The 23999-nt window shown below is 43.6% G+C and overlaps 1 protein-coding gene across 4 annotated transcripts in view; it reads right to left on the bottom strand.

Annotated features, from left to right (window-relative positions):
* The window catches only part of LOC118369435 (arginyl-tRNA--protein transferase 1-like), a 183708-nt gene that overhangs the window by 58204 nt on the left and 101505 nt on the right, over window positions 1-23999 (bottom strand). For all 4 annotated transcript variants that reach the window (XM_035753811.2, XM_035753813.2, XM_035753814.2 and 1 more), the window contains 2 exons: window positions 17758-17939; window positions 7478-7577 (listed from right to left, as the gene is read on the bottom strand). In XM_035753811.2, the coding sequence (XP_035609704.1) occupies window positions 7478-7577; window positions 17758-17939 (282 nt within the window). The remainder of the gene's footprint in view (window positions 1-7477; window positions 7578-17757; window positions 17940-23999) is intronic.

Genomic DNA, 23999 nt, shown 5'->3' with positions numbered 1-23999 from the left:
TCCTTTTGCTCCTCATCAGTGGAGACTAGAGAAAATGCAGAAGGTCTTGCTCCTGTCTGTCTCCTCATGGGCTGTATAGGCAGGATGCTGAGATGATACAGTGCATTCGGAAAGATTTAAGAACTCGTCTTTTTCCACATTTCGTTACATTACCGCCTCACTCTAAAATGGATTAAATTACCCCCCCCAATCTACACACAATTACCCATAATGACAAAGCAAAAACGGGTTTAGACATTTTTGCAAATGTACTAAATAGAAAAACCTGAAATCACATTTACATAAGTATCCTGACCCTTTACCTTTGGAAGAGATTATAGACTCGAGTCGTCTTTGGTATGACGCTACAAGCCTGGCACACCTGTATTTGGGGAGCAACACTGAAGCATGCATGAGAGCATCAACTGTTCCGGAAGACTGTGTGATCATGCCCTCTGTAGCCGATGTGAGTAAGACCTTTAAACAGGACAACATTCACAGAAGGACTCCCAGGAAGTGTACTCTGAGCATGCACTGACCAACTGGCAAGTTTAACCAGCCTAAATGACTACTGACCCGAAGCACTCACATCTGTAGCCATGAAGTGCTTTGAAAGGCTGGCCATGGCTCACAACACAACCATCCCAGAAACCAGAGACCCACTCCAATTTGCATACTTAGCGAGGGCTAATAGATCCACAGATGATGCAGTCTCTTTTGCACTCCACACTGCCCTTTCCCACCTGGACAAAAGGCACACCTACGTGAGAATGCTATTCATTGACTACAGCTCAGCGTTCAACACAATAGTGCCCTCAAAGCTCATCACTAAGCTAAGGACCCTGGGACTAAACACCTCCCTCTGCAACTGGATCCTGAACTTCCTGATGGACCGCCCCCAGGTGGCAAGGGTAGGTAACAACACATCTGCCACACTGATCCTCAAAACGGGGGCCCTCAGGGGTGCGTGCCCAGTCCCCTCCTGTACTCCCTGTTCACTCATGACTGCATGGCTAAGCGCGACTCCAACACCTTCATTAAGTTTGCCGATGACAACAGTGATAGGCCCGATCACCAACAACAATGAGACAGCCTGTAGGGAGGAGGTCAGAGACCTGGCAGTGTGGTGCCAGAATAACAACCTTTCCCTTAATGTGATCAAGACAAAGGAGATGATTGTGGACTATAGAAAAAGGCGGACCGAGCACCCCCCCATTCCCATGGACAGGGCTGTAGTGGAGCAGGTTGAGAGCTTCAAGTTCCTTAGTGTTCCACATCAACAAATTATCATGGTCCAAACACACCAAGACAGTCGTGAAGAGGATTGGGATTCATCAGAGAGCATCCAGACTGGTTGTATCACCGCCTGGTATGGCAACTGCTCAGACTCTGACCGCAAGGCACTACAGAGGGCAGTGTGTACGGCCCAGCACATCTAATTTAACCTAGAGTGAGTGAGAAAAAAGCTATTCTTGAACATGGGGTGAGAATTCTCAATAATTTGTAAATAAAGCCCGTTTGTTATTTGTTATTATTTAGAATTATTTATTTCTGGAGAAACCTAACTTGATTATTTAGCAGACATCACTTGCTAATATTCAGTCAACCCATATCTTAAGAATATCATGGGATATAATTGAAATTTTTCGTTTCTCCATGCTAGTCTCAGAACAGCGCTGAAACAGTGCTGAAATAGACGTCCAAAGCGAGAAGGCTAAATAGCGATATTTTGGAGATTTTGTTTTCAGCGAGCGATTGTAATCTAAATAAAGGTCAAAATAATATTTATAAAAAGGCCAAAATATAGCCTTGCTAATGGCCATAATGGCACTGTACAACGTGACTGTGTGTGAAAGAGTATTTTCCAGTATGAAGGTAAACAATTAGTTTTACCTTCCTTAGAAAACTTTGTTCCAATATTTCTGTAATTCAGTGATATTTATTCCCATAGTAATTCGTTATGACTAAATAAACAAGCATTTTGAAAGAGTATTTTAATCATTATTTTATTAATGAAAGCATAAAGATGCTGATGAAGAAATACAGTACTGTACAGTATATGCTTTTACATTTGGATAATAAAGCATTTAGAAGATATAAGGCACCTGCATTTGTTTATTACGCTACTGTGCAGTCTGACAAGTAAACAGCCTACAGTACATACTGTAGTAAACACGGGAAAGTGCCTAATTCCGTACAAGGGAGAGCAGGCCATGTCCAGACTTTCTCGGTGACCTCATTAACTCGGTCTTTAAAGCTTTTTTGGGTTGCAACAGTCACTCTAAATCACAGTCAGAAGACAGTCGAAGAAACTTGAGTGGACTTATGGAAAGGCTCGGTAAGAAATGTTTCTTATTATATTATTATTATATATTATTTTTTGAATTCTTAGAACATTAACTTCACAACCATGTGTGTTCGCTTATTTTGTACTGTTCTGTAGTTTCGACCGAATGATTTGTCTGACAAACAAAGAACTTTGCGTCCTGCAGGCCCAGATCAACTTCAAAGACGATTCATCCGTGGCCCTTGAGGAATTTGCTCAAAACCGCTACAGAAAAAAAAGGAAGAAGATCAAGCAAGCCGGGTCCAAAGCATCCTCTCAAACTCCATGTGTGGGGGGGCAATTTCTCACCATGGACCAGGCCCATATTTGATTATTTATGGTAAGTTTGGCTATTTACAAAGCAAAAAAGGTACATAAAATATTGAAGCCTACAACTCTAGGACTGTTTTGTGTTCCACAATAATTCACTCTTGCCTACTTTTTCAGGTATCAAGGCTCGAGATTTCTTTGAGGAAGAAATCAAGAGATACAGTGGGGCAAAAAAGTATTTAGTCAGCCACCAATTGTGCAAGTTCTCCCACTTAAAAAGATGAGAGAGGCCTGTAATTTTCATCATGGGTACACTTCAAATATGACAGACAAAATGAGAAAATAAATCCAGAAAATCACATTGTAGGATATTTAATGAATTTATTTGCAAATTATGGTGGAATTGTAATTTTTTTGACTCGTTATGACGTTATAATTACTTACATTTTTGCTGAAGAAAGTCACCAGCGACGAGTGGCATAATGTCAAATTCTTCATTGTAACCACTTGACATGATTGGTCATATAAAAACATTGGGACCCAAATGCATAATGAGTGCTCTAACTCTGGAGGTGGTCTGGAGCTATAAAGCCATGACGCTGGGTACCTCTAAATCCCGCGGCGCAAGCTCGCAACTTTTAAAGGATATATATATAGTCTTGTATTTGTTATTTATTGTGATTTTTTTTTTTTTTTGCAAATGTTCTTACTTTTTCACTCTGCATTTTTGGAAAGCCTTTGTAAGCAAGTATTTCAAGGTAAAGTCTAGACCTTTGTATTTGGCATGTGACAAATAACATTTGATGAGGCTATGTTCTAGACTCCACCGAGATACAATCCATTTCCAGAAGTCCAAACAAACAATTAGCAAAACAAAATGCTTCAAAAAAGTTCACAGGGACTACTGCTGGAATTACATTAACTGTGCTAAAAAAGTTAAATTCCACAAGGAACTTCAACAGTGTTATAAAGTGTTCTAGGTTTCTTTTCACTGACACTCGTAGACAGTACAAATTGTTCCAGATATTCACCGGAGACTCAATAAAAAAGGAGAGAGAGCGATAGAGAGAGAGAGGTTTGAGACAGCTCACTGCTGAGAGGTGTCCAACAGAGTTCAAGTGGTCATGTTGTGAGAGAGGGTTAGGACTGAGAGGCCCTCTCTAAGTCCCAGAACACAGGGGGCCACCAACACATCATTATCCTGCTGGGACTCCAAACGGGGACATTTTGTGACCAGAACAAGCGCACAGCGCGTCTACGCATTAATTAGCTAGTTTGGTCACATATGCAAATAAGCTCGTAATGGGACACTGTGGGCATGTATGTGTGTGTGTGTGTGTGTGTGTGTGTGTGTGTGTGTGTGTGTGTGTGTGTGTGTGTGTGTGTGTGTGTGTGTGTGTGTGTGTGTGTGTGTGTGTGTGTGTGTGTGTGTGTGTGAGTGAATGAGTGAGTGAGTGAGTGAGTGAGTGAGTGAGTGAGTGAGTGAGTGAGTGAGTGAGTGAGTGAGTAAGAAGGTGGGAACTGGGCAACCTTCTCACCCCAGCTCAGTCTCTCCCGGGGATAAAATGGGGCGAGGTAAATAAGGTAGTGAATGGGTATCCCCCCATCAGATATAGGGGGGGGATAAATACCAATGGTGAAGGGGCAGGAAACTGTGGCAACAGACACGACTGACACCAGTGTGTTTAGGATTCTACGTATATACAACATCGCAGAGGCAACCAAACACACACACACACAGAAAATGGAAGATCCATCAAGCGGACCTATAATAAATGCTGGGGGAGAGGAAGGAGTGTGAAAATGGCATGTTGCCATAATCCTCAACAAGACATCACAATGTCTTCGACAGAAAGGGAAAAGTTGGGAGGAATACCTGAATGAAATAAGACACGGATGAATGAACCAATGAGGGAATAGAGGAATTAGATAATGAAATACGGAGGCAATGAAGAAATGAATGAGAGAAAGGGGGGATTAACGAGACATTTCTGGCCCAATCTAATAGACTTGGAAAGGCTGCTTACTTTCACCCAACCTCCTCAAAACCATCCCTTCTTAGTCAATGTTATGTGGATGTCCCCTGTATGTGTGTCTATGCGAAAGACAGAGATGGTTCTGTGTGTGCGAGATGATTGTGTGTATGTTTAGTGGGTGTGTGTCACACACACTCCTAGTGTTGCTAATTTACAGTGGCCATCTCCACTGTGACCTATCCTCAACCGCTTATGGTTCTAGCAGCCCAGTCTACTCTCCCTTACTCTTTCACTCCATCAGTCTATCCATTCCTCCTATCTGCTGTGGGGGAGTCCATCACTTTTATTGACATTCTCCCTAGTTTTACTGTATATGAATCAGCTGTTCTGCTCTAAGAGCAGGACAGTGTGTGTGTGTGTGTGTTTGTGTATGTGTATATGTGCTCCATCTCTTATAAACCTCCTTTCCAGTGCTTCACCATGTCATAGCAGGCTACCATAGGGAAGGATTAGAACCAACTTTAAACAGGCCCAAATGTCAGGCAGCCAGGCCTTAAGAGTGTTGGATAAAGCATAACCATTAGTGTTGAGAATGTGAGAATTAACCATTCCGAATCCCCCTGGCTTCATTTTAATTAAACATCTCTTAACCTGTCGCGACGAGCAATCCCATATCCGGGATCCTATTTATAGCCTCAAGCTCATTACCATAACGCAACGTTAACTATATTCATGAAAATCGCAAATGAAATTAAATAAATATATTTGCTCTCAAGCTTAGCCTTTTGTTAACAACACTGTCATCTCAGATTTTCAAAATATGCTTTTGAACCATAGCTAAACAAGCATTTGTGTAAGAGTATTGATAGCTAGCATAGCATTAAGCCTAGCATTCAGCATGCAACATTTTCACAAAAACAAGAAAAGCATTCAAATAAAATAATTTACCTTTGAAGAACTTCAGATGTTTTCAATGAGGAGACTCTCAGTTAGATAGCAAATGTTCAGTTTTTCCAAAAATATTATTTGTGTAGGACAAATCGCTCCGTTTTGTTCATCACGTTTGGGTAAGAAAAAAAATCGAAAATTAAGTCATTACAACGCAAACTTTTTTCCAAATTAACTCCATAATATCGACAGACACATGGCAAAAGTTGTTTAGAATCAAACCTCAAGGTGTTTTTCACATATCTATCGATGATAAATCATTCGTGGCAGTTGACTTTCTCCTCTGAAGAAAATGGAACGCGCATGGAGCTGGAGATTACGCAATAATTGTGACGGAGGACACCGGGCGGACACCTGGTAAATGTCTCTTATGGTCAATCTTCCAATGATATGCCTACAAATACGTCACAATGCTGCAGACACCTTGGGGAAACGACAGAAAGTGCAGGCTCATTCCTGGCGCATTCACAGCCATATAAGGAGACATTGGAACACAGGGCATTCAAAATCTGGACCATTTCCTGTATGAAATTTCATCTTGGTTTCGCCTGTAGCATTAGTTCTGGGGCACTCACAGATAATATATTTGCAGTTTTGGAAACGTCAGAGTTTTTTCTTTCCAAAGCTGTCAATTACATGCATAGTCGAGCATCTTTTCGTGACAAAATATTTTGTTTAAAACGGGAACGTTTTTTATCCAAAAATTAAAAGAGAGCGCCCCCTATCTCGAAGAAGTTAACGCGCACACACTTTACCAATGGAATGGCTGACATGATGTCTGTTTATGTCCCGAAGATGCCCTGGGCCCTGGTCTCAAACCCACAACCATTTGGTCTCTCCGTTGCCCAGCTCAAAATAGACTGATTATAGGTTTGAGTTGAATGCTAACCTAGGCCTGGACGTCAATGATTCTACCTCAACTGGGAGTTGTTGGGGCATAGGGGTTCTACACTGGCTGTCTGAAGCTACAGTGCAGTAGAAAAACTGCACACTGAGTGAGAACAGTAACAGCACATTCAGTAAGAGAACACAGCTCTCAGTGGGCTGTTGTTACATAATGTATAGACTAGAGCAAAGCTATGGCTCTGGACCAGAGCCTTACTCCTTAGTACAGGGGCCCACAGAGACAGGAGTAGGGGCTAATGAGTGAAAATGAGAAGGAGAGAGAGCCAGAGCACTAGTTCAGACTGGTCCCCCTGTTGAGACCCTTGCGCCTAGAATAACACAGAGGGAAAGACAGGAAAAGAGGGAGAGGGGGAAAAAGGAGAGGAGGGAGAACTCTCCATGAGGGCCAGATAGGGTTTTAGGAATGTGATGCTCTGAATGTACTGGGGTTTCAATGAGAGACATCGCCGTAGTCACCAGTCGGAGAGGTTAGGCGGGGGGTGAAGTGGAGTCTAAGGGGGCATCAACACCGTTCCAAATGATGAGATATATATATATATATATATTTTTTTTTTCTCTAACAATTTCTCACCCTATTCTCCGTAAGAGAAAATGACACCCTGTTTTGCACATAGTACACTACTTTTGACCGAAGCCCAGAGCCCTGGTCAAAAGTAGTGCACTATATGGAACAGGGTGCAATTTGGAACGTAGATGAGGAGACATCCATCCCAATCCTCTGTCCCTCCACCAAGTGCACTGCACACAAATGTCTTTATGGAGGTGAGGCACAGAGATTAAAATAACAAACACATAGAATAGGGAAAACACTGCGCTCACATCAAAGCCTCAGCCATTAATCACACTGACATATTAAGGAGCGGGGCAAAACTCCCGTTCTCTGTTTGATATCATACAGAATAATATAAATACTGTCGTGAAATATTCTCTACTATTTTGGAGAAGTTATTGGCATCCTACTAGGGTGAATACAGTTGGGTAGAGTACAACAGTATGCAATTGAGCCGAGTACAGTAGAGAAGTCAAGTAGAGCAGAGTATAACAGAACAAAGTAAAAGTGTCATTATCGTACCTTGTATCGCATCTTGTTGCAGGAGTGGATGTAGAAGCCCAGGTAGTAGAAGCACAGCTTGGGGGACTGTTTCTGCAGCTGCCTGGTGAAGGCAACCTCCCTGGAGAAAAGAGATAGAGGATTTAGTCACAGACAGACAATATAATAAAGTACACTATTTATACAAAAGCATGTAACACCCCTTCAATTTAGTGCATTTTGGTTATTTCAGCCACACCCTTTGAGGACACCGCCATGTAATCTCCACAGACGAACATTGGCAGTTGAGCAGCCTTACTAAAGAGCTCAGTGACTTTCAACCTGGCACCGTCATAGGATGCCACCTTTCCAACAACTGTAAGGGCTGTTATAATGTGAAGTGGGAACGTCTAGGAGAAACAACGGCTTAGACATGAAGCGGTAGGCCACACAAGCTTACAGAACGGCACCGGCGAGTGCTGAAGCACGTAAAAGTGGTCTGTCCTAGGTTGCAACACTCACTACTGAGTTCCAAACTGCCACGAAGCAACGTCAGCACAAGAACTGCTAGTCGGGAGCTTAATGAAATGGGTTTCCATGTCCGAGCAGCGCATGGCTAAGATCACCATGCGCAATGCCAAGTGTCAGCTGGAGTGGTGTAAAGCTCGCCGCCATTGGACTCTGGAGCAGTGGAAATGCTTTATTTGGAGTGATGAATCACGCTTCACCATCTGGTATTCCAAAGGGCAAATCTGGGTTTGGCCAGGAGAACGCTACCTGCTTGAATGCATAGTGCCAACTGTAAAGTTTAGTGGGGGTGGAATAATGGTCTGGGCTGTTTTCATGGGTCAGGCTAGGCCCCTTTGTTTCAGTGAAGGGAAATCTTAACGCTACAGCATACAAATTACATTCTAGACAATTCTTTGCTTCCAATTCTGTGCCAACAGTTTGGTGGAAGGACCTTTTTCCTGTTTCAGCATGACAATGCCCCAGTGTACAAAGCGAGGTCCATACAGAAATGGTTTGTCGAGATCAGCGTGGAAAAACTTGACTGGCCTGCACAAAGCCCTGACCTCAACCCCATCAAACATCTTTGGGATGAATTTGAACACTGACTGTGAGCCAGGCCTAATTACTGTTATAGCAGCAAAGAGGGGACCAACTCCAAATGAACGCTCATAATTTTTGAATAAGACGTTCGACAAGCAGGTGTCCACACACTACATGACCAAAAGTATCTATTTTGTCCTATTTAATTCTGTGAGTTTAGTCCAGGCAGTAATGCAGATAGTAGTTTTCTGCCTGTCTGTTTCACAAAGATTTACAATGAAGTAGTATCAAGTGGATTTAATTCTGTGAGTTTAGTACAGGTAGTCAGAATGCACAGGGCCCTTGAGGGTCTGGGGACAGTGGAGTGGCATGACAGATCCCTGAGCAGGTTGCTGGTTCAAGACCCATCTTATAGTATGAACTCTTCAGCAAAGTCCTTTACCCATATAATAATGATATAGAGCACTATATTAATTAAATATGTATTTTTTGACCTAAAAAGGTTTTAATAAACAGCTGTACTACACAGAACACGAGTCTCATCTGTAATATTGTATAAATGTTTTAGAAATCTGCTGCAAAGAAGAGTCATTTTAGCCAATCACTTATCATAGTATAATCATAACATACTATAATCACATAGGCCCTATAATCATATCTGACTATTTCAGAGTAGTAAACCAGCTGGCATTTATAAAACAAGGAAGTAAACATCTAGATGCCAAATGGCACAGTATTCGCTATATATAGTACACTATGTACTGTAGGGAATAGAGTGCCATTTAGGAAGCAACCAACAACTAACTTATAGTACAGTACGCAGTTCGTTTCCCCAGTGTTCACATTACATTGGATAAAAACATTGAAATATTGAGCAGAGAGGGGAGGTAGACAATAAGGCTAAGGAGTGCATAAAATAAAGGCTTAATCCCAATACCCACCCTTACAGCTTGTGTAAGCAGTAAATTGCCACGTGCCACTACCAGAGTGGCTCGCTTGTGGGTATGCTGGCAGCATATGTAACCCATTTCAGGAAACTAGGCGTATGTCGCGGGGTCACTACTTCACAGGAGAGCCATTTGAATAAAATATTTTTTTAAATCAAAATGCGTTTTTTTTTTTTACATGTGAACTTTCATGTGCCTTAAATAACAAAACTTGTATGCCATCTGTAAATAATTGTTAAATTGAATGTGAAATGCTCAACAAATGCAGTCAACAACGCTCTGGATAACATAACAGCCTAACCAGCTCTGCTAGGGCGAGTAATGTTCAGTGAGCTGCTCTCGCTCAGATGTGTCTGGAAGTAGCTAGCAAGTTAGCTTTGGCGCTTGACTGCGGTTAGTACATTCGGATTAACCCTTTAAGAGATGGGTGGGGCTAAAGCTTAAGAGGGTGTGAACAATGCTGAATGGGTGCTGACAAAGAAGGGCTCTGCAATAGTAGTACCAAAACATTCAAAGCCATTTTCTCAAAAGTGAGTTTACAAGTTTACTTTCAAAGCAAAATTATTTTCCGAATGTTCCTCAAATGCAGTGTATGATATACCCTTTTGTAGCTCTGAGTCTCTACTTTTATCCAACGTAAAAAAAAACACATTGCTACATAAGACCGATTTGAGCCGGTCAGTCACAAGTTAGATTGTGTATAAGGAATTCAGCACAGCAGGTTTTGCACAGCACAGCTCTGGTTATTAAATGGGTTAATAGTTTAAACCATTCTCCATTTCACAAATGTATTCACAGGTAAATAGTAATGTGCTCTCAACCTCTCTGGTGACGAACTTTGCTGCCCTGTTTCCAATCGTCCACATGGCTGGGAGAACTTATTCAAGTAAGTAAATATATTTTGAAAATGTTTTTAAAAAAGCAATAATATTAGCAAACTAGATAACGTACAGGCTAAATCAAATGATCTGCTGACGTAGCTAGCTAGCTAGCCAACTTTACATATATCCCCAGCTATCTAAGTTCATATCAGCTAGCTATATTGATGTATTCTTCAATCTAAAAAACAACTCCAAATGCATTTGTAGTTAGCTAGCGAGGACCCAAAAAAGAGGGTGAAAGGATGGCAACCCCAGCTGTCAAAGTGAGAGAGTAGGCTATTCTGTATAAGGTAGGTATTTTAGTGTAGTTCAAGTCCCTAGAAGTGAGCACAGAGAAAATAGTAACATAATATTTCAGTATTTGAGTATAATTGAGCCTTTTTCTTGTGATTGTTTTTCTGTCCTCAGATACAGAGAGCTGTGAAAGCCTTTCTGCAAATGAAGAGGTCACAATGAAGAGCAGTGGTTCTCAGTTCTGGGGACTCAAAGGGGTGCACATTTTTGTTTTTGCCTTAGAACTACACAGCTGATTCAAATGATCAACTCATTGTCAAGATTCAAGTGGTATTTATGTATTAATTTGTGATGCTATCCTTAATATGATCTTGTTGTTGTCACATGCGTGTGTGCACATGCAGCTACGGTGCATTCGGAAAGTATTCAGACCCCTTGATTTATTCCACAAAAACAGGATTAGACATTGTTGCTAAATATTCAAAATATAAAAGAGAAAAACCTTATTTACTTCCAGTTGAAGTCAGAACTTTATATACACTTAGGTTGGAGTCATTAAAATTCATATTTCAACCGCTCCACAAATTTCTTGTTAACAAACTATAGTTTTGGCAAGTCGGTTAGGACATATACTTTGTGAATGACAAGTCATTTTTCCAACAATTGTTTACATACAGACAATTTCACTTATAATTTAATGTATCACAATTCCAGTGGGTAAGAATTTTACATACACTAAGTTGACTTAAGGTACCACATTAATCTGTACAAACAAGAGTACGCAAGTATAAACACCATGGGACCATGCAGCCATCATACCGCACAGAAAGGAGACGCATTCTGTCTCCGAGAGATGAACGTACGTTGGTGCGAAAAGTGCAAATCAATCCCAGAACAACAGCAAAGGACCTTGTCAAGATGCTGGAGGAAACAGGTACAAACATTATCTATATCCACAGTAAATCGAGTCCTATATCGACATAACCTGAAAGGTCACTCAGCAAGAAAGAAGCCACTGCTCCAAAACCGCCATAAAAAAGCCAGACTACGGTTTGCAACTGCGTAAGGGGACACAGATTGTACTTTTGAGAGAAATGTCCTCTGGTCTGATGAAACAAAAATAGAACTGTTTGGAAATAATGACCATCGTTATATGTTTGGAGGAAAAAGGGGGAGGCTTGCAAGCCGAAGAACACCATCCCAAACGTGAAGCACGGGGGTGGCAGCATCATGTTGTCAGGGTGCTTTGATGCAGGAGGGACTGGTACACTTCACAAAATAGATGGCATCACGAGGCAGGAAAATTATCTGGACATATTGAAGCAACATCTCAAGACATCAGTCAGGAAGTTAACGCATGATTGCAAATGGGTCTTCCAAATGGACAAGGACCCCAAGCATACTTCCAAAGTTGTGGCAAAATGGCTTAAGGACAACAAATGATGATGGCCACTCCAAGGTATTGGAGTGGCCATCACAAAGCCCTGACCTCAATCCCATAGAACATTTGTGGGCAGAACTGAAAAAGCGTCAACTAAGTATTCCGACCCTTTGCTATGAGACTCAAAATTTAGCTCAAGTGCATCCTGTTTCCATTGATCATCCTTGAGATGTTTCTTCAACTTGGGAGTCAGACTGTGCTAAATTCAATTGATTGGACATTATTTGGAAAGGAACACGCCGGTCTATATAAGGTCCCACAGTTGACAAAAAACAAGCCATGAGGTCAAAGAATTGTCCGTAGAGCTCCAAGACAGCATTGTGTTGAGGCACAGATCTGAGGAAGGGTACCAAAAAATGTTTGCAGCATTGAAAGTCTCCAATCCTTCTTAAATGGAAGTTTGGAACCACCAAGACTCTTCCTAGGGCTGAACGCCCGGCCAAACTGAGCAATCGTGAGAGATTGGCCTTGGTCAGGGAGGTGACCAGGAACCCGATGGTCACTGACAGAGCTTCAGAGTTCCTCTGTGGCTATGGAGAACCATCCAGGCCGGCCTGTCAGGAAGTCCAGGATCCAGCTGCAGAGGAAGATGTTCAGAACCCTGAGTCCTAAGCTTGGTGACAAGCATGAAGGGGACAATGGTGTTGAACGTTGCGCTGTAGTCAATGAACAGCATTCTTACATAGGTATTTTATCTAGATTGGTGCAGTGCGGACAGCAATTGAGATTGTGGATCTATTGGGGCGGTATGCAAATTGGAGTGGGTCAAGGGTGGCGGAGTTAATGTGTGCCATAACCAGTCTCTCAAAGCACTTCATGATTACATAAGTGAGTGCTACAGGGTGGTAATCATTCTGGCATGTATGCCATTGCCCCATAGAGCTGCAATCTGACTATGTTGCCTTACAGAAAGCCCTGGTTAGTTTAAAAATGAATACGGGCAAGATTAAATACATGCTGCTCTCTAATTCTCAAAAAACTCAAATCTGATGGACTACATATTTATTAATTGGATGGTTCTCCCATCGATAGGTTTCCTGCCTGTAAACATCTGGGCATGTAGACTGACAAAGTTTGAATGTTTAAAAAAAAACATACGAATGAGCTGGTTAAAACGCTAAGCTTTAACATGGGCATATTATATATTTTTTAAGATCCTGCCTCTCCCTAAATATAGCAGGAAGCATATTGTACAGCACACATTTTCCTGACAGTTTTGGACTATGGGGACACCATTTACCAAATTGCAGCAGCCACTACTCTTAAACTTTTGGATGCAGTCTAACACAGCGCCATCTTTGTTTACAAAGCACTACTACACAAGCTTCCAACGTCCCTATTGCACTCCACACTGCCGTTTCCCACCTGGCCAAAAGGAACACTCATGTGAGAATGCTATTCATTGACTACAGCTACAGTACCCTCGAAGCACATCATTAAGCTAAGGATCCTGGGACTAAACACCTCCCTCTGCAAATGGTTCCTGGACTTCCTGACGGGCCACCCTCGGGTGGTGAGGGTAGGTAGAAACACATCTGCCACGCTGATCCTCAACACTGGAGCTCTCCAGGGGTGCGTGGTCAGTCCCCTCCTGTACTCCCTGTTCACCCACGACTGCATGGCCAGGCATGACTCAAACACCATCATTAAGTTTGCAGACAACACAAGTGGTAGGCCTGATCACCGACACCATCGAGACAGCCTATAGAGAGATCAGAGACCTGGCCGGGTGGTGCCAGAATAACAACCTATCCCTCAATGTAACCAAGACTAAGGAGATGATTGTAGACTATAGAAAAAGGAGGACCGAGCACGCCCCCATTCTCATCGACGGGGCTGTAGTTGGGCAGGTTGAGAGCTTCAAGTTCAACAAACTAGAATGGTCCAAACACACCAAGACAGTAGTGAAGAGGGCACAACAAAGCCTATTCCCAATCAGGAAACTAAAAAGATTTGGCATGGGTCCTGAGATCCTCAAAAGGTTCTACAGCTGCAACATTGAGAGCATCCTGACCGGTTGCATCACTGCCTGGTATGGCAATAGCTCAGCCTCTGACCGCAAGGCACTACAGTGGGTAGTGTGTATGGCCCAGTACATCACCGGGGCTAAGGTGCCTGCCATCCAGGACCACTACACCAGGCGGTATCAGAGGAAAGCCCTAAAAATTGTCAAAGACCCCAGTCATAGACTGTTCTCTGTACTACCGAATGGCCAGTGGTACCGGAGTGCCAAGTCTAGGACAAAAAGGCTTCTCAACAGTTTTTACCCCCAAGCCATAAGACTCCTGAACAGGTAATCAAATGGCTACCCGGACTATTTGCATTGTGTGCCCAACCCCTCTTTTTACGCTGCTGCTACTCTGTTTATCATATACGCATAGTCACTAACTATACATTCATGTACATACTACCTCAATTGGGCCGACCAACCAGTGCTCCCGCACATTGGCTAACCGGCCTATCTGCATTGTGTCCCACCCACCAACCCCTCTTTTCCGCTACTGCTACTCTCGGTTCATCATATCTACATGTACATACTACCTCAATCTGCCTGACTAACCGGTGTCTGTATGAAGCCTCGCTACTGTATATAGCCTCGCTACTGTATATAGCCTATAGTCTTTTTACTCTTACTTTATTTCTTTACCTACCTATTGTTCACCTAATACCTTTTTTGCACTATTGGTTAGAGCCTGTAAGTAAGCATTTCACTAAGGTCTACTACACCTGTTGTATTCAGTGCACGTGACAAATAAACTTTGATTTGATTTGTTGCTCAAGTATAAAAGAATGAGCTACCAAACCCAGTTGCAGGGTAAATCCCTTTTTTGTTTTAGTGAACACCCTATAGTTGGAATAACTTGCAAAATTCCTTGATTCACTGGTGCCGGTAGGTCAGTAGGACTCTGGTATTAAATAATTGAGTATGCAGTTGTAGTATTGAAATGGTTCCTTGTTTTATTTGGAATGTTAACAATTGTGAATGAGAACTTGGTATCAATGGGGTTTAAAAAATTAAATACAAATGTTGAAAATGAGGTACTTTCTTGGGCCGCATGGATAATTTCTCTTAATAAGCTTAAATTTGATTCAACTTTACATTCAATTTTTCTATAGACTATTGGTATTGTTTGTTCTCTCTCATTATTAGTCACCTGGCTACTTTAAGTTTAAGGCTATTCATAATAACCTTTTGAAATTGAACTCTGTTACATTCATTGTTTGATCGGGAGAAAACCATGCATAAAATGACGCAGTCATGCCTTCAGTCATAATCATAACTGCCTATCGAATGGAGAGAGCAGAAAATATAGACTACATAAAAATGAATGGCCTAAAGCCCATGCAGCCAACAGAAACAGAGAAAGAAACAATATTTTCTGACTGGACATTTTGCGCTGCTTTGGTGGAATTCTCCACTATCTGGCCTATATTCCTCTCGAGTTCCGCATCACACACAGTATGTATTGAAATAGGCTTTAGCAAATAGGAATAGGCAAATTACTTGGAATGTCACTTGTGCTGCCCTGCGAGAGACTGTCACATCACGATGTCGTCACCATCGACGATGGCTGTCAATCATCGTTGATAGACGATGCTATCGTAATATCGCCCACCCCTAACGCACACACAAAACTACTCCAATGCCGGACACCAGCTGCCTTTTGGATAACAGTGCCTCAGGCGCAATGTCCAGTCCTCCAATCCCTCTTTATCCCCCTCTCCCTGGGGCCCCTCTTCAGAACATCTCAACATCTCCCTCTCCTGTTCTTAGCACAGAATCACACACTCCCCATGGAACACCAAGTCTCTCTCTAGCTCGCTCACTCACTCTTACTCAACACCCCCTCCCCCTCACACACACGCTTCAGAAGGTGTATGGCAGAAAATGTGTATATCTGACAGAGGAAGTCTTATAAAATAAAATCAAACCTAATCAAATAACCTCGTCTGGGCTTTATCTACACAGGGAGTAGTTACTGTTACTGTACTGTTACTCTTGGTGACAGACTCTTGCAATAATAATATAAGAAATGCAGACCACGGTCTGTTCAGGCTTGTGTGTGTGAGCGCAAATGTACAAACTGCACATTCTCTACTAGTCACACACACACAATCTGTAGTCTCTCACATGCATGCATACACATGGCCAACTCTGTAAATCACCCAGTCCTTCAACATCTGTGCAGAAATACTTAAACGATTTCTCTCATTATTGGGTTACACTTTACAGGAAGCGTCAGATGTGTGTGTATGTGCGCGCTACGTGTGTGTGAGCTCTTATTTCATACCAGCAGACAGTGCTGTCGTCAGCCGCACCACAAACACCCCACTGCCTCATCCAATACTGACAGATGAGCAGTATTTACCTACCCAGTCCTTAGGTATATACTCTACTGCCCAGAGGTGGGGAGAGCGAGCATGTGGTGGGAAAATCAAGAGAGATTGAGAGAAACAGAGAGAGTGTAAAGGTTAATTAGGGAAGAAGAACCTGAAAGAAGAGAGAGATGGGGATGAGGGAGGTAAAGAAAAAACATAGGAGCGAAAGAGAGAACAAAAAGTGAAAAGATTGTGTTTTCTGCAAGTAAAGTGGCCAGCCAAATAGAAAAAGTAACCAGCCAGGGAGTTTCCAGGCTGTGGAGGATTTTTCTTCTTCTTTATTCTTCAGAACAAGCTCTATTTTGTGGCGTTTGGAACATTCTAAAGACCTTGCTTCCATCTGAAATGCACAGCTAAATTATTGAATACTTCACCAGATTGGTAAAATTACTTGTGGTATCGAGTAGAAAGACATGACACAATTAAAATGGCTTGTATGAATGTATGAATTGAGTGTGTTAGCTGTTTTGGATATGGTCTAGGCCAGGGTACCCCAACTGGCGACCCGTGGGCTTGGTGGTTAAAAAAAAATTCTGAGCAAAAAAAATTAACGTTTGGAATTTTCATTCTTTGACAGAAGACTAAAATCAACAGGAAATCTGCTCCAGGTGATTTTAGTATAAGAAATCTGTTTACAACTATTCACACGCATAAGAGAGACACACATGATTGTACATAAATGTGAGGAAGATTTGAAATTATTATGTTTTAGTCAAACATATTTGGAAGGGATTTTTGCAGTCTACAAATTATTTGTAATTATGTTCCAGCCCATGAACATCCGCTACAACAAATAGAATTCAAAAGAGGTCCAGTGACTAACATTTCCTCCCCCCAAAATGTCCAAACCATTAAAATGTCTAACGTGCGCTATGATTTGGGGGCATATGTAGTTCTTGTATATGTATAGCTAATAAACAATGTGACATGTTAATTCACTCGATGAAGAAGCATCATGTTCTCCCTACTCAGAAAATACATTTTACTGCAGCCAACCACAGCGCACAAAAACAACACAGGTACCGAGAGGCAGGACAGAGAGCAGTGTTACCCTCTCGCCGCTCGCTTTGTGACTGACAGGCACCTGTTCTATCAATAGAAGATGCATATCGTTCATTCTAGCGGGACAAGGATATACAGACGTCTCACTAGCGAATTGAAACTTTTAAATGTAAAGAAGCCTAGTTCTTTTTCCAGTTCATACATTTTATTGAACTCTGGAAAGAGTGAGCGAAAGAGAGCAGAGCGAGAGAGAGAGTGCAAGTCTATAACAGAGAAACAAAGACGAGAGGAGACACAAATCAGGCAAAAAGAAAATAAAAAAGAAAGGAGCAATGGAAACACTGCCAAATGCGAAGCTTGATCCTAAGCCCCTCCAGTCCTACTGACCTGAGTGCAGAGTAGGAGCCCAGCGACAGAGAGGCGAAGTCAGGGTGGTAGTACAGGTAGACAGAGGACACGCAGGTTGGCAGGATGTCCACTACTCCCACTGCCACGATGCGGCCATCCAGCCAGTACTGTTGGTGGAAGGAACCGTAGCCTGCCGCTGGTCCATCCGGAGGAGTCTCCATCTGAGAGAGAGAGAGAGAGAGGTTATAGATGACAATAGTACAAACACATAAATACAAACTGGAAAAATGGAATTGACCTAGTGACTGAATCATGTGAATCCCCTGTTTGTTAGTGCTTTGGCATTAGCATGTTTCACACACACACATTTATCTTTTCATTAGAGCCCAGGCCCCACACGTGTAGTTTACAGAAAGCATTTGTTGCTTTGAAACTGAAATTGGTACTTAATGCAGGTAAAACGAAGTACATGTTACTTTCCAAAACGCTTAAAAATATACCTGATGATTTACGCATATGTACATTGGATGGTGCCCACATTTATCGTGTCCCTGCTTATAAATATTTTGGTATCTGGATTGATGGAAAAAGCTCTTTCAAAAAGCATACTGATGAGTTAGTTAAGAGGGTAAGAATAAAAATGGGCTTCCTAAAAACAGGAATGCCTTTCGTTAAATAGCAGAGAACAAATAATTTAGTCGACATTCATTCCGGCTCGAGACTATGGCGATATAGTCTATATGAATGCAGATGCTACTCTATTTAAACCATTGGACGATAGGTTCATTACACATCAATGCATTCTGTATCAGAAAGTAGGCAGGTCCTCTCAAGTCTCGTAGATCAATACACTGCTCTCTTTTTGTTTATAAGGCCTTCTTGTGCAAACGTCCAGGGCATTTCAGACAGCTGTTAGGGGACCTTTTCACTCAAGGAGAATGTTAGTTTTTTATGATTGATTGTGTTTTGATTTGTGTATACTGTCTATATGAATGTTAAGTTTGATGTGTATATCATATTTTGCTGTGTATTGTTTCATACAGGGCTCAGCTTTGACTCCATGTCAAAAGAAAGGTTAAATTAAATAAATAAATGCACAGGGGTGTACAGTAGCACGCACTCGGCCTGCTAATAGCTCCCAAATGTGGAGGGGGATCAGGCTGGGGGGCGTAGGTAGAGCTGTGTGTGCTAGCCACCGAAACACATGGGAGACGCCTTTTAATAAAAGACCCTGTATGAAATCCATCTTGCCGGGCAGGGTGTGGAATGTGGCCAAGCTTACTCTTGGATGTGTGTGTGCAATACAACTCCTGTTTAGTACCCAACAGATTGCATGCTGGGTTTTTCAAATCAACTGGCTTAACTGCTTTACATCACACATACTTTAGACAGCTAGTGGGGCTAGGGGGCATATTAAGCCTGAGGTGGACTGGTGTATGTGCATGTGTGAAAGAACGGTTGAAACAGGATCCTTCCCCACGGCCCATCTGGGCCCGGGGCAGACGCCGCTTGTTATCACAACACAGAGAGAGCTGCCGTTGTTAATCCAACAGTGTGAAAACCCCCAGAATGCTGCTTGGCCACTGACCAGCAAAAACCACCTTGACACAATTAAACCTGTCTAAATATGAACCCCCCCTCCTCCCAATACCTATAATTGGACCTCCAGGACCCCTGCAAACTCACAGCGATCTTTCCCAGAAGACCTCCACCAGTCCTGGGCTCCACATTCCTCTTGTACCCCCTTGAAAGAGCTGTGGTAAGTGAAGCTTACCGTAAAAAGAAAGGCACATTTGCACCAGCGCCGGGCTGCTGTGTTACCAAACACTAGCTGATTACCAGGGCGACACAACAGAGCATTGGAGATGGGGACAGGGGTATCTGTTCACTATGTGGGCTAGGGGGTGACGTGTTTGTGTGTGGTGAGCAGACTAGAGGAGAGAAGACTAGAGGAGGACTAGCATGGGGCAGACTTTCAGCAGTTGGGAGTGAGTGAGAGGGAGGCCGGGGTAAAATGGAGAGTGTTAAGCTGGGGGGGTCTGGTTGGTGGCTGGATTAGCTACGCTACCAGTCAAAAGGTTTAGAACGACTCCTCATTCAAGGGTTTTTCTTTATGTTTTCTATTTTCTACATTGCAGAATATGCCTGGATAACAGCTTTGCACACTCTTGGCATTTTCTCAAACAGCTTCATGAGGTAGTCACCTGGAATTTGTGGAATTTACTTCCTTAATGCGTTTGAGCCATTCAGTTGTGTTGTGACAAGGTAGGGGTGGTATACAGAAGATAGCCCTGTTTGGTAAAATACCATATTATGGCAAGAACAGCTCAAATAAGCAAAGAGAAATGACAGTCCATCATTACTTTAAGATATGAAAGTCAGTCACAGAACATTTCAAGAACTTTGAAAGTTTCTTCAAGTGCGGTCGCAAATACCATTGGTGAACAGATGATCTCTGCATGTGTATTGCCCACCGTGAAGCATGGAGAAGAAGGTGTTATGGTGTGGGGGTGCTTTGCTGGCGACACCATCTGTGATTTATTTAGAATTCAAGGCACACATCACCAGCATTGCAACCACAGCATTCTGCAGCGATACACCATCTCTTCTGGGTATTGGCTTAGTGGGACTATCATATGTCTTTCAACAGGACACTGATCCAACACACCTCGAGGCTGTGTAAGGGCTATTTTACCAAAATTACTTGCCTCCACAATCCCGACCTCAACCCAAATTGAGATGGTTTGGGATGAGGCGGACTGCAGAGTTAAGGTAAAGCAGCTAACAAGTGCTCAGCATATGTGGGGAACTCCTTCAAGACTGTTGGAAAAGCATTCCAGGTGAAGCTGGTTGAGAGAATGTCAAGAGTGTGCAAAGCTGTCAAGGCAAGGAGTGGCTATTTGAAGAATCTCAAATATATTTTCATTTGTTTAAAACGTTTGGTTACTACATGATTACATATGTGTTATTTCATAGTATTTCATACAACAAAAAATATATAGTTAACAGAAGAACGGAAGACAAAATAAGGACAAAAGAAGGACAGAAAAAAAAGGAAAAGAAAGAGGACAACAAAGTGAAACAGTCAGCACTTCTATTGCAACTTCGTATTTTGTCGTCCTAACGTAGTCTACACTGCTATCTGCCCAGCAGCTAGCCAGCTAGCAAACGTCCAACGTCTACCGAATAGCAGCACTGTAGAAACTATTACACTCAACTGAACGACTTGATTAGTGTAGTGTTAGCTAGCTACATAGTTGTCTTTGCTGTCTTCGTATCCAAGATAATTGTGTAGTTTATAGCGTGTAGTCTTAGAGTGATTATCTTAATTTACCGAGGTTAGCCAGCTATTTGTCGTCCTTAACGTAGGAGACACTGCTAGCTAGCCAACAGCTAGCCAACGTCTACTGAATAGAACTTCCGCACTCAACAACCCGGTCGCATTCCGCTTCGCTCCACAGGTAGTATCACATTTTCATTTCATTTCATTACAGCACAACGGTTTGATTTGTTTGATCGTAGCTAGCTACATAGCTAGCTACATAGCCGTCTGTGTATCAAAGATAATTGTGTAGTCTAGAGCGATTTTCTAGGTTAGCTAGCCAGCTATTGTCGTTCTTTTAACGCAACGTAACGTAATCAACACTGTTAGCTAGCCAGCTAGCCCCCGAATAGCAGCACTGTAGAAACTATTACATTCAACGGAACGACTTGATTAGTGTAGTGTCAACAACGCAGCCACTGCCAGCTAGCCTACAAAGTCAACAAGGCAGCCACTGCCAGCTAGCCTACTTCAGCAGTACTGTATCATTTTAATCATTTTAGTCAATAAGATTCTTGCTACGTAAGCTTAACTTTCTGAACATTCGAGACGTGTAGTCCACTTGTCATTCCAATCTCCTTGCATTAGCGTAGCCTCTTCTGTAGCCTGTCAACTATGTGTCTGTCTATCCCTGTTCTCTCCTCTCTGCACAGACCATACAAACGCTCCACACCGCGTGGCCGCGCCACCCTAATCTGGTGGTCCCAGCGCGCACGACCCACGTGGAGTTCCAGGTCTCCGGTAGCCTCTGGAACTGCCGATCTGCGGCCAACAAGGCAGAGTTCATCTCAGCCTATGCCTCCCTCCAGTCCCTCGACTTCTTGGCACTGACGGAAACATGGATCACCACAGATAACACTGCTACTCCTACTGCTCTCTCTTCGTCCGCCCACGTGTTCTCGCACACCCCGAGAGCTTCTGGTCAGCGGGGTGGTGGCACCGGGATCCTCATCTCTCCCAAGTGGTCATTCTCTCTTTCTCCCCTCCCCTCCCATCTGTCTATCGCCTCCTTTGAATTCCATGCTGTCACAGTTACCAGCCCTTTCAAGCTTAACATCCTTATCATTTATCGCCCTCCAGGTCCCCTCGGAGAGTTCATCAATGAGCTTGATGCCTTGATAAGCTCCTTTCCTGAGGACGGCTCACCTCTCACAGTTCTGGGCGACTTTAACCTCCCCACGTCTACCTTTGACTCATTCCTCTCTGCCTCCTTCTTTCCACTCCTCTCCTCTTTTGACCTCACCCTCTCACCTTCCCCCCCTACTCACAAAGCAGGCAATACGCTCGAACTCATCTTTACTAGATGCTGTTCTTCCACTAACCTCATTGCAACTCCCCTCCAAGTCTCCGACCACTACCTTGTATCCTTTTCCCTCTCGCTCTCATCCAACACTTCCCACACTGCCCCTACTCGGATGGTATCGCGCCGTCCCAACCTTCGCTCTCTCTCCCCCGCTACTCTCTCCTCTTCCATCCTATCATCTCTTCCCTCTGCTCAAACCTTCTCCAACCTATCTCCTGATTCTGCCTCCTCAACCCTCCTCTCCTCCCTTTCTGCATCCTTTGACTCTCTATGTCCCCTATCCTCCAGGCCGGCTCGGTCCTCCCCTCCCGCTCCGTGGCTCGACGACTCATTGCGAGCTCACAGAACAGGGCTCCGGGCAGCCGAGCGGAAATGGAGGAAGACTCGCCTCCCTGCGGACCTGGCATCCTTTCACTCCCTCCTCTCTACATTTTCCTCCTCTGTCTCTGCTGCTAAAGCCACTTTCTACCACTCTAAATTCCAAGCATCTGCCTCTAACCCTAGGAAGCTCTTTGCCACCTTCTCCTCCCTCCTGAATCCTCCTCCCCCTCCCCCCCCCTCCTCCCTCTCTGCAGATGACTTCGTCAACCATTTTGAAAAGAAGGTCGACGACATCCGATCCTCGTTTGCTAAGTCAAACGACACCGCTGGTTCTGCTCACACTGCCCTACCCTGTGCTCTGACCTCTTTCTCCCTCTCTCTCCAGATGAAATCTCGCGTCTTGTGACGGCCGGCCGCCCAACAACCTGCCCGCTTGACCCTATCCCCTCCTCTCTTCTCCAGACCATTTCCGGAGACCTTCTCCCTTACCTCACCTCGCTCATCAACTCATCCCTGACCGCTGGCTACGTCCCTTCCGTCTTCAAGAGAGCGAGAGTTGCACCCCTTCTGAAAAAACCTACACTCGATCCCTCCGATGTCAACAACTACAGACCAGTATCCCTTCTTTCTTTTCTCTCCAAAACTCTTGAACGTGCCGTCCTTGGCCAGCTCTCCCGCTATCTCTCTCAGAATGACCTTCTTGATCCAAATCAGTCAGGTTTCAAGACTAGTCATTCAACTGAGACTGCTCTTCTCTGTATCACGGAGGCGCTCCGCACTGCTAAAGCTAACTCTCTCTCCTCTGCTCTCATCCTTTTAGACCTATCGGCTGCCTTCGATACTGTGAACCATCAGATCCTCCTCTCCACCCTCTCCGAGTTGGGCATCTCCGGCGCGGCCCACGCTTGGATTGCGTCCTACCTGACAGGTCGCTCCTACCAGGTGGCGTGGCGAGAATCTGTCTCCTCACCACGCGCTCTCACCACTGGTGTCCCCCAGGGCTCTGTTCTAGGCCCTCTCCTATTCACGCTATACACCAAGTCACTTGGCTCTGTCATAACCTCACATGGTCTCTCCTATCATTGCTATGCAGACGACACACAATTAATCTTCTCCTTTCCCCGTTCTGATGACCAGGTGGCGAATCTCATCTCTGCATGTCTGGCAGACATATCAGTGTGGATGACGGATCACCACCTCAAGCTGAATCTCGGCAAGACGGAGCTGCTCTTCCTCCCAGGGAAGGACTGCCCGTTCCATGATCTCGCCATCACGGTTGACAACTCCATTGTGTCCTCCTCCCAGAGCGCTAAGAACCTTGGCGTGATCCTGGAC

The sequence above is a fragment of the Oncorhynchus keta genome, chromosome 36 (genome assembly GCF_023373465.1).
Source record: "Oncorhynchus keta strain PuntledgeMale-10-30-2019 chromosome 36, Oket_V2, whole genome shotgun sequence".
In the NCBI taxonomy this organism is placed as follows: domain Eukaryota; kingdom Metazoa; phylum Chordata; class Actinopteri; order Salmoniformes; family Salmonidae; genus Oncorhynchus; species Oncorhynchus keta.
Note: the sequence above shows the minus strand (reverse complement) of the source record. Positions and strands in the feature narration are given on the sequence as shown.